This window comes from Panthera onca, chromosome A2 (assembly GCF_046562875.1).
Source record: "Panthera onca isolate mPanOnc1 chromosome A2, mPanOnc1 haplotype 2, whole genome shotgun sequence".
NCBI lineage: Eukaryota > Metazoa > Chordata > Mammalia > Carnivora > Felidae > Panthera > Panthera onca.
In genome coordinates this window covers 65,121,936-65,134,134 of record NC_138340.1, presented here as the reverse complement: position 1 = coordinate 65,134,134, position 12,199 = coordinate 65,121,936, and the positions used below count along the sequence as shown (strand labels likewise).

Here is a 12,199-nt window from a genome sequence, read left to right as displayed (position 1 = left end):
GTTGAAAAGGGTTTTGGATTTATAAGCTTTTGCAATAGTCACATTAGAAGCATAGCAGCTAAAACTTTTTTTTTTTTTTAACTGAGGTAAAGTCACATGCCTTAAAATTCCTCCTTGGAAGTGTACATTCCAGTAGCTTTTAGTATATTGACAAGGTTGTGTAACCATCAGCAGTATGTAATTTCACAACATTTTGGTATCTCCACAAAGAAATGCCGTGCCCATTAAGCAGTCACTCTCCAGCTGCTGGAAACCACTAATATCCTATTAATTTGCCTATTCTGGACCTTTATATAAGTGGAATCATACACTCTGTGCTGCTTTGCATCTGGCTTCTTTTACTTATTATAATGTTTTTGAGGCTCATTCATGTTATAGAAAGTATCCACACATCATTGGTTTTTGTGGCTGAATAATATTCTATCCTATGGATGCACCATAGTTTCCACTTTTTGACTATTTTGAATAATGCTGTTACAAACATTCCTGAAAAGTTTCTGTGTGATCACGTTTTAAATTCTTAATATACACCTGGAACATATGGCAACTCTATGTTTATTTGAGGAACTGCTGAACTATTTTTCAGAGAGTCTTCATTATTTTACTTTCACATCAGCAAGGTATGAGGACTCAAATTTTACAGCATCCTTCCCAGCATTTGTTATTATTCATCTTTTTCAATCATAGCTAACCTAGTGTCTGTGAAGTGGGTTTTCATGTGGTTTTGAGTTGCATTTCCCTAATGTCTAATGATGTTTAAGATCTTTTCATGTGTTTAATGGACGTTTGGTTATCTGCTTTGCATAAATGCCCAAGTCCTTTGCCCATTTTTTAGTTGAATATATATATATATATATATTTTTTTTTTTTTTAATTGAGTTGGAAGAGGTTTTTTCTTTTTTTTCTTACATTCTGGATGCTAAACCCTTGTTAGATATTTGATTTACAAATAATTTCTCCAATACTATAGATTGTATTTTCTTTTTTTCCTTAGTAGAATCTTTATTATTATTTTTTAATATAATTTATTGTCAAGTTGGCTCACGTACAGTGTATACAGTGTGCTCTTGGTTTTGGGGGTAGATTCCCGTGATTCATCAGTTACACACAACACCCAGTGCTCATCCCAACAAGTGCCCTCCTCAATGCCCACCACCCATTTTTCCCTCTCCCTGACTCCCCACGTCCACCCTCAGTTTGTTCTCTGTATTTAAGAGTCTCTTATGGATTCGCCTCTCTCCATCTCTGTAACTATTTTTTCCCTGCCCTTCCTCCATGGTCTTCTGTTAAGTTTCTCAAGTTCCACATATGAGTGAAAACATATAATATGTGTCTTTCTCTGACTGACTTACTTTACTTAGCATAAGACCCTCCACTTCTATTCACGTTGCTGCAAATGGCAGGATTTCATTCTTTTTCATTGCTAAGTAGTATTCCGTTGTCTATATAAACCACATCTTCTTTATCCATTCATCAGTTGATGGACATTTAGGCTCTTTCCATTTTTTTCCAACATAATTTGGCTATTGTTGAAAGTGTTGCTATAAACGTTGGGGTACATGTGCCCCTATGAATCAGCACTCCTTTGGATAAATTCCTAGTAGTGCTATTGCTGGGTCGTAGGGTAGTTCTAATTTTTTGAGGAACCTCCACACTGTTTTCTTAGAGCGGCTGCACTGTGGATTGTGTTTTCACTTAAAAAATTTTTTTTAAAGATTTAAAATTTTAATTCCAGTATAGTTAACATACAGTGTTGTATTAATTTCAGGTGTACAATATAGTGATTCAACAATTCTATAAATTATTCAAAACCTATCAAGATATGTGTACTCTTAATCCCCATCACTTATTTCACCCATCCCCCCAATGCACCTCCCTCTGGAAACCATCAGTTTGTTTTCTATAGTTAAGAGTCTGTTTTTGGTTTCTTTCTCTCTCTCTCTCTCTCCCTCTCTCTCTCTTTTGTGTAGTTTTATGGTTTTATTAACACAAACACAATGTGCACACAAGTTGTCTATTCATTTTCTTTGCTGCACAGACTGGCATTGGGATTTGTGACTCTGATGGCCAGCTGGGCTGCTCTTTCCACAATGGCTTTGCCATTCTTAGAAGAGACATTGGGAGCAGTTTCTGCACATAAGACTAGTTGCACGTCAGCAGCTCTTCAAGCTCCTTGACGTTGTGGACCAGGAACTTCTGGAAGTCACTCCAGTGTTGGGCATCAGGATCTGGCCCTTGAATCTCCTGCACACCCTGTCCCGATCCCCTGGGTTTCTGCTATTGCACTTCATTTTGACATATCAGTCTGGTGCTGGATGAACTTCATGGTCCTCTTCTTAACGATCTTGGGCTGCACCAGGGGTCTGAGGGTGGCCTTGATGACTGTGCCAAGGAAGAGTGGGGGGAGGGACTTCTTTGTTCATTTGTAAGCAACCCAAATGACCGTTGTTAGATGAATAGGTAAAGGAGATGTGATACATATACACAATGGAATATTACCGAGCCCTAAAACAGAATGAAATCTTGTCATTTGCAAGGATGTGGATGGAGCTAGAGAGTATAATACTAAGTGAAATAAGTCCGTCAGAGGGAGAGTCAAATACCATATGATTTCACTCGTATGTGGAATTTAAGAAATAAAGCAAATGAACAGACTTTTTTTAGTTTTTTAATAGTGTGCTTTAAAGCACACATCTTAAACTCTGATAAAGTCTGGTTTTTATTTTTTTCTTTAGTACCAGTGTTTTCAGTGCTATATCTTGGAAACAGTCCTCTAATCAACAGTCATAAAGTTTTATTTCTGTATTTTCTTATAAGAATTTTATAGTTTTGGCCCTTACATTTAGGTCTTTGATCCCGTTTTGAATTAATATTTGCATATGGTACGAGATAGGGGTCAAAGTTCATTCTTTTGCATGTGGACATCCAGTTGTTCCAGTACCATTTCTTCAAGAGACTTTTCTTTCTCTGTTGAATTTTCTTGGTGCCTTGTTGAGTAGAAGTTTGCCATAGATGTATGAATTTTTTCTGGACTCTAAATTCTATTTCATTGCTAGCGGTCCTTTTGCCGGTACTATGCTGTCTTGATTGCTGTTTTGAAATCATTAAGTGTGAGTCATTCAAATTTGGTCTTTTTCAAGATTGTTTCGGCCATTCTGGGTCTCTTGCAATTCCATATTAATGCTAGAATCAGGTTGTCCATTTCTGTAGAAAAGCCCATTGGGATGTCAGTAGGAATTGCATTGAAAGTGTAGATCAATTTTTGTAGCGCCACCAGCTTAACCATATTCGTGAACATAGGGTGTCTTTCCATTTATTTATTCTTCAGTTTCCCTCAGTGATGTCTTCTAGCTTTCAGTGTACAAGTCTTGTGCCGCTTCTGTTAAATTTATTTCTAAATGTTTTATTCTTTTTGATGCTGTTGTAAATGGAACAGTTTTCATTATTTAGGTTTTGGATTGCTCATTGCTATTATGTAAAAATATAATTGAATTTTTCACATCGATGTTGTGTCCTGTCACCTTACTGAATCATTTATTTAGCTCAATTTTTTTAGTTGGTGGGGAAGTCATTTCTTAGGATTTTCAGATAGAGATAGTTTTATTTTTTCCTTTCCAATATGGATGCCTTTTATTTTCTTGCCAGTTGCTCCAGCCAGAACCTTCCGTTCCATATTGATAATAGATATGTGTGTCTTAGTCCTGATCTTAGGGGGAGGGAAAGGTTTTAGTCTTTCACTATTAAGTATGGTGTTAGCTGTGACTTTTTAAAAAAATTTTTTTTGTTAATGTTTATTTTTGAGAGAGACAGAGACAGAGCATGAGTGGAGGAGGGGCAGAGACAGAGGGAGACACAGACTCTGAAGCAGGCTTCAGGCTCTGAGCTGTCAGTACAGAGCCCGACGCAGGGCTCGAACTCATGGACCGTGATATCATGACCTGAGCCGAAGTTGGACACCCATCCGACTGAGCCACCCAAGCGCCCCAGCTGTGACTTTTTTGTAGATGTTATTTATCAGATTGAGAAAATCCCTTCTGTTCCTAGTTTGTTGAGTGCTTTTATTGTGAAAGGGTGTTGCATTTTGTTAAATGCTTTTTCTGCATACATTGAGATGATCGTGTGTTTTTTGTCCTTTATCTTACTGACATAATGTGGTATTACAGTGATTGATTTTTGTATTTTGAATTAGCCATGCATTCCTGGGATAAATCCTGGTTTATTATGAAGCATAATTCTTTTTCATGCTGCAGGATTGGCTGCTACTATTCTGAGGCCTTTTATGTCTATATTCTTAGGGGAAGCAGTTCTATAGTTTTCTTGTGTTGTCTTTGTCAGAATTTGGCTTTAGGGTAATAGTGATTTGATAAAATGAGTTGGGACATGTTCCCTTCTCTTCTAATTTTTGGAAGAGTTTGTGAAGTATTGTTGTTAGTTCGACTTTACTTGTTTGGTGAAATTCGCCAGTGGATTCATCTGGTGCTGGGCTTTTCTTTATAGAAAGAGTTTTGATTACTAATTCAGTCACTTTCCTTGCTTTAGGTCTATTCAGACTTTGTTTTTCATTGTTTCTGGTGAGAAATCAGCTCATTTGAGGACCATATGTATGTAACAAGTTGCTTCTCTTGCTGCTTTTAAGAGTCTGTCTCTTGGGACTTGGGCAGATGATTATGATGTGTCTGGATGTGGATCCCTTTGAACCTGTCCTAGTTTGAGTTCATTGAGCTTTTTAGATGTGTTGATTCATGTTTTTCATCAGTTTGGGGGATTTTGCCATTGTTTCTTCAAATATCTTTATGCCTTTTGCTCTCCTCTCTTCCATGGGACTTTTATTATGTATATACTGGAGTGTTTGATGATTTCCCACAGGTCTCTGGGTACTGTTCATTTATCTTTATTATTTTTTTTTTTCCCCTCTTTCTTACACTGGATACTCCCCAATTGATCTGTCTTGAGGTTTATGGATTCTTTTTTCTGCCTGCCTACATCTGCTTTTGATTCTTACAGTGAATTTTTCAATTCAGTTATTGTACTTTTTAATACAGAATTTCTTTTTTTTTTTTTGATAACTTCTGTTTCATTATTGATAATCTTTGTTGGGAAAGAAGACATTTTCATACCTTTTTTTTTTAGTACTTAAGACATAATGTTCTTTGATCATATTTAAAATAACTGTTCAGTAATTCCAAAATTTGGGCTTCCTCAGGGACAATTTCTATTGATTGCTTTCTTTTTTTCCTACCTATGACTATATCTCCCTGGTTTTTGTGTGGTTTTTTTTTTTTTATGTTTCATATTTTTGGTTAAAAACTGGACTTTTTAAGTAATTTAATGTGGCAACTCTGGAAATCAGATATTGATGTTGTTGGTGTTTGCTGTTGTTGTTTGTATGTTTAATGACTTTTCTGAACTAATTCTTTACATTTTGTGTTGTTCGTCATGTAGCCACTGAAGTCGATGCTCAGTTAGCTTAGGCCAATCATTGGATGGAGATTTCATGAACACCACAGCCAGTCTCCTGGTCTTTGCAGAGGCTCTGCGAGCTGGTTGGGGCACACCCTAAATATTAGCTAGCCAGAGTGTCAATTTCAGCCACACATTAAGAACTTAAGTTCTTGTTCTTGACTGAGCATGCTGAGTCTTAGGCATGCACCCCCCACACCCTGCCCTCTGCCCCATGCATGCATGTATGTGGTCTTCTGCTTTGCTAGGAATATGTTAGAACTTTCAAGCTCCTGTGGATGTCATTTCCAGCTTTTCCTCATAAGCTTATTGGTTGCCCTGCTGTTTAACCCAACTGTTACCCACTGCATCAGGCATTTATAAAGTTAAATGAAACTCTCTAGTTGCTTTTGAAAAATACTTTTTGGGAAAAGGCTTTTTATAGTGGTTGCGCTTTGCATTAGATCCAGCAAAGACAGCCTTGTAGGAAACTGCCAGAGAAGTCCAATAATGACAGTTCTCTGGGAAGGAAGCATAGAAGTCTCGCCAACTCTGTTGGCCCTTCTAGTGGCTACCAGGGTGCTGGTTCTTACAGTGATTGGTGTAGCAGTGGGCAGAGCTAAGGCAGAGCTAGGGAGGGGGGTGATGGGAATAAGGAAACTTACAGTGCTACCAGCGCACCTGGATCCTGCCACAAATCGCCACACAGTGGTTGGATTAAACAACACAATTTTATTGTCTCCCAGTTCTGGAGGGGAGAAGTTCAGTCACAGAGACAGGGTTGATTCTGCTTGAGGGCTGCGAGATCTGTACCAGTTCTCCTTTCATGGCTTGTGGGTGGCCATCTTCTTCTGCCTGTGTCTCTTCACATCACATCCCCTCTGTAATTTGTACGTGTGTCCAGATTTTCCCCTGGATAAGGGGTATTGGATGAGGCTTGCCGTAATGACTTCATTTTAACTTTATTACTTTTCTTTTTTTTTTTTTTAATGTTTATTTATTTTTGGGAGAGAGAGACAGCAAGCAGGGGAGGGGCAGAGAGAAAGGGAGACGCAGAATCCGAAGCAGGCTCCAGGCTCTCAGTTGTCAGCACAGAGCCCGACGCGGGACTCACACCCACAAACCGTGAGATCATGACATGGGCTGAAGTTGGACGCTTAACCGACTGAGTCACCCAGGCACCCCTAACTTGATTACTTTTCTAAAGACACTATGGCCAAATAAATTCACATTCTGAGAACTTATTCTGGTGGTTAGAGCCTAAACATATGAATTTGGGGAGAGGCATAATTCAACCCATCATGCCAAAGATTCAGTTGTTTTTCTTGAGTAAACTTTTCATGAGTTGCTTCAAGTCTTTGAGTAATTTCCAGAGCTCTGAAAATGTTGATCCAGACAATTTCTGTCAGTTTTTGTATTACCTTTATGAAGGGGATAATTTTTAGAGTTCCTTACTCTGCCATTTTCACTGATATCACAACTTTTTATCACAGTTTTTGTTTTAAAACTCTAATTTCTAAACTTAAATTGTAAAACATGTATCACTGATTTCTTTTTTATTGCTTTTTAAATGGGGTATGATTACATTTATTCTTAATAGATGGACATTTCAGTTCAGTGTGGATTTCTTATAGCACATAGATTATTCTACAATGTTTTACTACTTGTGCCTACATCTTTATTTTAACATTTTTTTTGTTTTTGAGAGAGATTGAGAGAGAGAGAAAGTGAGCAGGGGAGGGGCAGAGACAGAGGGAGACATAGAATCCGAAGCAAGCTCCAGGCTCTGAGCTGTGAGCACAGAGCCTGATGCGGGGCTCGAACCTACTAACTGTGAGATCATGGCCTGAGCCAAAGTCAGACACTTAACCGACTAAGCTACCCAGGCATCCTATAGAAAAAAATTGCTTAAAATTTAACAGCAATTAATGATAAAAAACAAATAATTTAAGCATACAGGGAACTTTCTTAACCTATGGAAGAATATCTATATCTAATAGCTATATTCAGGGGAGACTGGTTCAGTTGGTTAAGGGTTGGACTCTTGATTTCAGCTCAGGTTTCGTATCAGGGTTGTAACTGTTGAAGCCTACTTAAAAAATGAAGGAGTGAATGAAGGAGTTCGTGAATGAAAGCTGCATTCAGTAACCATCACACTATATGGTGAAACTTGAGAGACCGTCTCAAGTTAGGCAGAGTTTTGATTCTTAGATACAACTCTTTACTGTACTGGATCACAAAAAGCTTTGTATTTGGTGAATCAGTGAAATGTTGGCATGCCAAAACCGTTTCTACTCATAAGCTGACTTATGAGTAAATTCAAGATAATTGAATCTTTACTGTGTTCCTTTTGTATCTCCTAAAGAATATAATTTTGGCTTGTTTAATGATCAGGATTCTTTGAATTTTAAAGCAAAGTGGGAAAAATGCTTAATAAAATCAAAGCATATATTTATTTTTTGACTTTTTAATCACATTATAACTTTCAAATTCAGTACTTTGTATCACATCAATGTGAATAGTTATTTTGCTAATATAAACAGATTTATTGGTTCCTTTCAGGTTTGGTGTCTTTGCAAAACAGATACAGTCTAGTATAGACTAGCTTTAATACTTTGTAATTAAAATAATACCCTGAGAATAAAATAAGTTAGTGTTATGAACTCTGCATAAAAGCCCAATGCATTATTTTCAGATTGGTAAACCCGCATACACCCCCAAATATAATACATGTGTATATTTTTGAGTATTAGTGATCATATGGAATGCAGTGAAATTTAGTCCTTATCAAGTAATTGCAGTTACCCAAAGAAAAGTTATAAAAACATGCAACGCAAACTACAAAAATGTGAGGCATTATAGAGCATAAAATGATACAAAATATTATTGGAACATTTTAATGTTGTATTTTCAGTGAAAGTATATGTTATGCTTCATCAAAAGAGTCCACACGTGTTATGTGTAACCCAACGACTGCGAAATTCAGAACTGATAGATCCATCATTCCAGTGGCATGGGCCAAAAGGAAAAATTATTTCAGGTAGGCTTTTGTTTCTATTATAATTCAATGGATATGTCTGAAATATACTCAGAACACAGAATAGTCATATCTCATATATATGTATATGTTTCCTCACTTGTTTTTTCCTGTGATTTCCCTTTGGAACAGTGCAGGTGGTATAGACATTTTTCACACATCTTAATCTGAGATAGAGACACTTGATGACTGTTTAAGAGTTTGGGGAATTCTCTGAGCACCTATATTCCACAAAAATGTTACTTTTTAAAAAGTTCTTAGAGCCATTTTGGTTTCTTCATTCAGACTTCTCTTAGTCAAGTGTGTACGAAGAAGCAGATATAATTCTGGTTTTTATTGACAATACAAATGAGCCCTTTGAGCTGCAGATTTATAAACATGGTTTTGTCTTAAACAGCACCACGTAGGGACAGCTCAGGTCTTTACTAGTAGAGTTTTTACATTTTTTGATCTTATGTTTCTTTCTGACTAACAACCATACCAATGTGGATTATATTTGAATTTAATTTCAATATTAGAATCTATTAAAAAAAAGATCGTATTTAGCTTTTCATACTTTGGTATTAAAAACATGCATTTAGATATACTGCATGGTTTGACCGTGATTGTGTATTAATGTATGACTGGTGCTGTGCTTACGAAAGAGGAAACTTAGTAAATCAGTTACTCATCCAGAGGAGAAGACAGACTCGAGAGACACTGTGAATGGTAGCTTTATGGTTTCAATAAATTTTTGAGGAAACAAGATCTTAATCTCACGAAAGTATTTTTGTTCCACATAGAGATTACTGTTGGTATGACTGGTCTGATCAATATTTTCTCCATTCAACTTCTTTTGTTATTTTGAAATGCATTATCTTTTTTCTAATCTTTCATTTGCTGGTCTGTTTTTGCAGTGTAGTTTAAAAAATATAAATCAGCTTAGCTGTTCTTGTGTTCAGCCTTGCTAAATACCAGCTTAATGAATTTTCATCCTAACTATGTGTTCAATGAAGCGCTTAATCATTTTCGCATACCATCCGGGAAGTTGTCTTTATTGCTCTGTTTACATCTGTTTACATTTTCTTTTTTCTTCCTTCCTTTCTTCCTCTCTTTCTCTCTCTCTCTCCCTCCCTCCCTCTCCCTACTGGTATTTGGAGTGAGTGCCTGTAGACGGAAACCTGGGGGTTTATTTTGTTATGGTGGTTGGGGCAAAGCATTATATTCATACCAAGACTTGGCTGAGGAAACATTCATAGGAAATACTTGTTTCGTAATATGTTTTAATTCATGTTTTTATATAATTGAATAATCTTAGCCGTACAGTTCTGAACTATTTATGCTGATTCTGAAGAAGCTCAAGGTTTAAATAGTTACTCCTCTCTAGGTGAGATGGTTCTTCAGAGTGAAGTACTCAGCTCTTAGTGAGAAGTACTCAGCTCTTAGTGAGTGCCTGCCTGGGGGCTGCGCTGTGCTAGGCTTTGTGTAATGTCTCTGCCTCATTGTACTAACATAGTAGGAATGGATTAGCAGAGATCAGTGACAAAAAAATCCCAAGAGATCGGGCACTTAATAGAAATCAATGAAATGGGCCAGGTATAGAAGCATCCAGTACTGATGATGTGATCAGATTTTATTTTTACTGCTCTGTGATAGTAGCACATTATGTAGTACAAGCGTGGAGGTTAGTATATTTTACATTTGGTGTTAAAACTCCATAAGTTCAAAAATAGAAGCATTTAAGTATTGAATTGTTCTTTTACAATTTGTTACTCCTTTGATTCGGAAATTGAAATCTGAAACATTTTCTTCTCTAAGATGCGTTGCCAGTCTTGTAGTTTATCTTGAAAAGTATAGTATGTGATTGAATTTTGAGTCCTGCAACTAAGAGCAATATTTTATTTTACTCACTTTCATAATGGAAAATAGATGTTCAGATGTGTAGTTATTTCCAAGTAAGGATAAAATCATGTTAGTACAGTGTTTTTTTGTTTGTTTTTTTTTTATTTATAAAAACTATTCTCAGGAAATTCTGGTGTTGACATCATCATCATATTTGAGATTTCAGTACAGGATCACATCATAATTCACTGTCTACCAGTTTGCAGGCTCATTAGTTCTATCATTATCATTTCAGAAAGATCTGGAAATGTCTAATTTTCCTAAAGCTTGAAAAATGGAGAATCTTTTTGGATACTTATGAATATTCCAAAGATAGTTTCCCTAAAAGTTAGCAAAAGAAATCATGTAATTGTGTAATTACTTGCACATGCCCCTGGAGAGAAACACTCCGATTGTTTAGATGGGTTGTAAAATATAGGGGACCTATGTTAGATTTGTTCGGTCCCCCCCCACCCTGTCTCCCTACCTTCTCTCCCTCTTTCTCTTCTCGCCCCCACTCCTCCTCTGTTTGTCTTCCCATATTTTTTATTCACAAACAAAATGCATTTTTTGCAAAAAGACTTGTACGTCTTACCCCAACCCTGATCCCAACCTGATGAATTAACTCTTCTTGGTGGGTGGACTTCCCCACTTTTCTAAATATATCTAAGCACATACACACACGAGTTTTACCCTGTAACTACACTCTTATTATTCTTCTTGAGATTGAAGATGACATTCTATCCTTCCGTACTATTTTTTATTGAATGAATCACATCATGTGTACAGATGTATATAAGATATATGCAAGTCACGATACGGTAAAACAGACATCCTAGAACCTGCAGGATACACCGTTACGAAGACCGTTGCACTCCTAATAAGATGCTTAAAAATCCCATTTTTCTGTCCCCAAACACTGGTCAGGTAAACACTACTGTGAACATTTACAGAATTATTCCCTGGCTTTTCTTTATGTGTTTGTCATGTGTATAAATATACCCCACAGACACGTTTATCCATACTGACCGCCCTCTGCAGTAAAGTACAGTCATTCTGTCCATTTTGGGTGTGAAAAAACTGAGGCATTGAGAGAATAGGATGCTTACTGAAGTCCTGGGCCTCTGAAGTCCAGCTTCAGAGTTCACAGATACAGTCTAAGTGAGGGAGGAATGGGATTTTGATTTTCCCTTTTCATCATTTTGTGAGTTTTTGGTTTTTTGTATCTTTTAAAGAATTTGCCCAATTTAGAGTCTTCTTTCAACTTGTTGAATTTATGTGCATAAAGTAGTTACGATACTGTCTTACTTTTTTTTTAATATATTCAGGATCTATATGATGTGCCCCATTCTGCCTGATGTTGGCTCTGTCTTTTCTCTTTCATTTTGGTCTCTCTGGATACAGGTTTAAAAATTTTACCAGTCTTGGGATGCCTGGGTGGTTCAGTTGGTTCAGTGACTTCAGCTCAGTTCATGATCTCAAGGTTCCTGAGTTCAAGCCCCATGCCAGTCTCTGTGCTGACGGCTCAGACCCTGGAGTCTTCTTTAGATCCTGTGTTTCCCTCTCTCTCTGCCCCTCCCCTGCTCGCACTCTCTGTCTCTCTGTCTCTCTGTCTCTGTCTCTCAAAAATGAATAAACATTTTAAAAAAATGTTCTTACGAGTTTTTTCAAGGGACCGGCTTTTGGTTTGATTTATTTTTCTCTCTTATTTTGTTATTTTTTACTTTCACTGATTTCTGTTTTTATTTTTATTATTTCCTTTCTTCTGTTTGCTTTGGGTTAAATTTGCTTATCTTTTGTTGCTTGTAGAATTCTGGATTGACAGTTTATTTCTTTCAGCATTCTAAAGATGGCCCTCTGTAT

General features: G+C 36.9%; 1 protein-coding gene across 3 annotated transcripts in view; it reads left to right on the top strand.

The window, feature by feature from the left end:
- ZPBP (zona pellucida binding protein) overlaps positions 1-12,199 on the top strand; it is a 114,528-nt gene that overhangs the window by 2,335 nt on the left and 99,994 nt on the right. For 2 of the 3 annotated variants that reach the window (XR_009609921.3, XM_060632084.3), the window contains exon 3: positions 8,354-8,479. The exons of the other annotated variant lie outside the window; for it this stretch is intronic. Coding sequence is in view for 1 of the 2 variants with exons in the window: in XM_060632084.3 (XP_060488067.3) it covers positions 8,354-8,479 (126 nt within the window). In the remaining variant the exon portion in view is untranslated. The remainder of the gene's footprint in view (positions 1-8,353; positions 8,480-12,199) is intronic. 3 annotated transcript variants of the gene reach the window in all.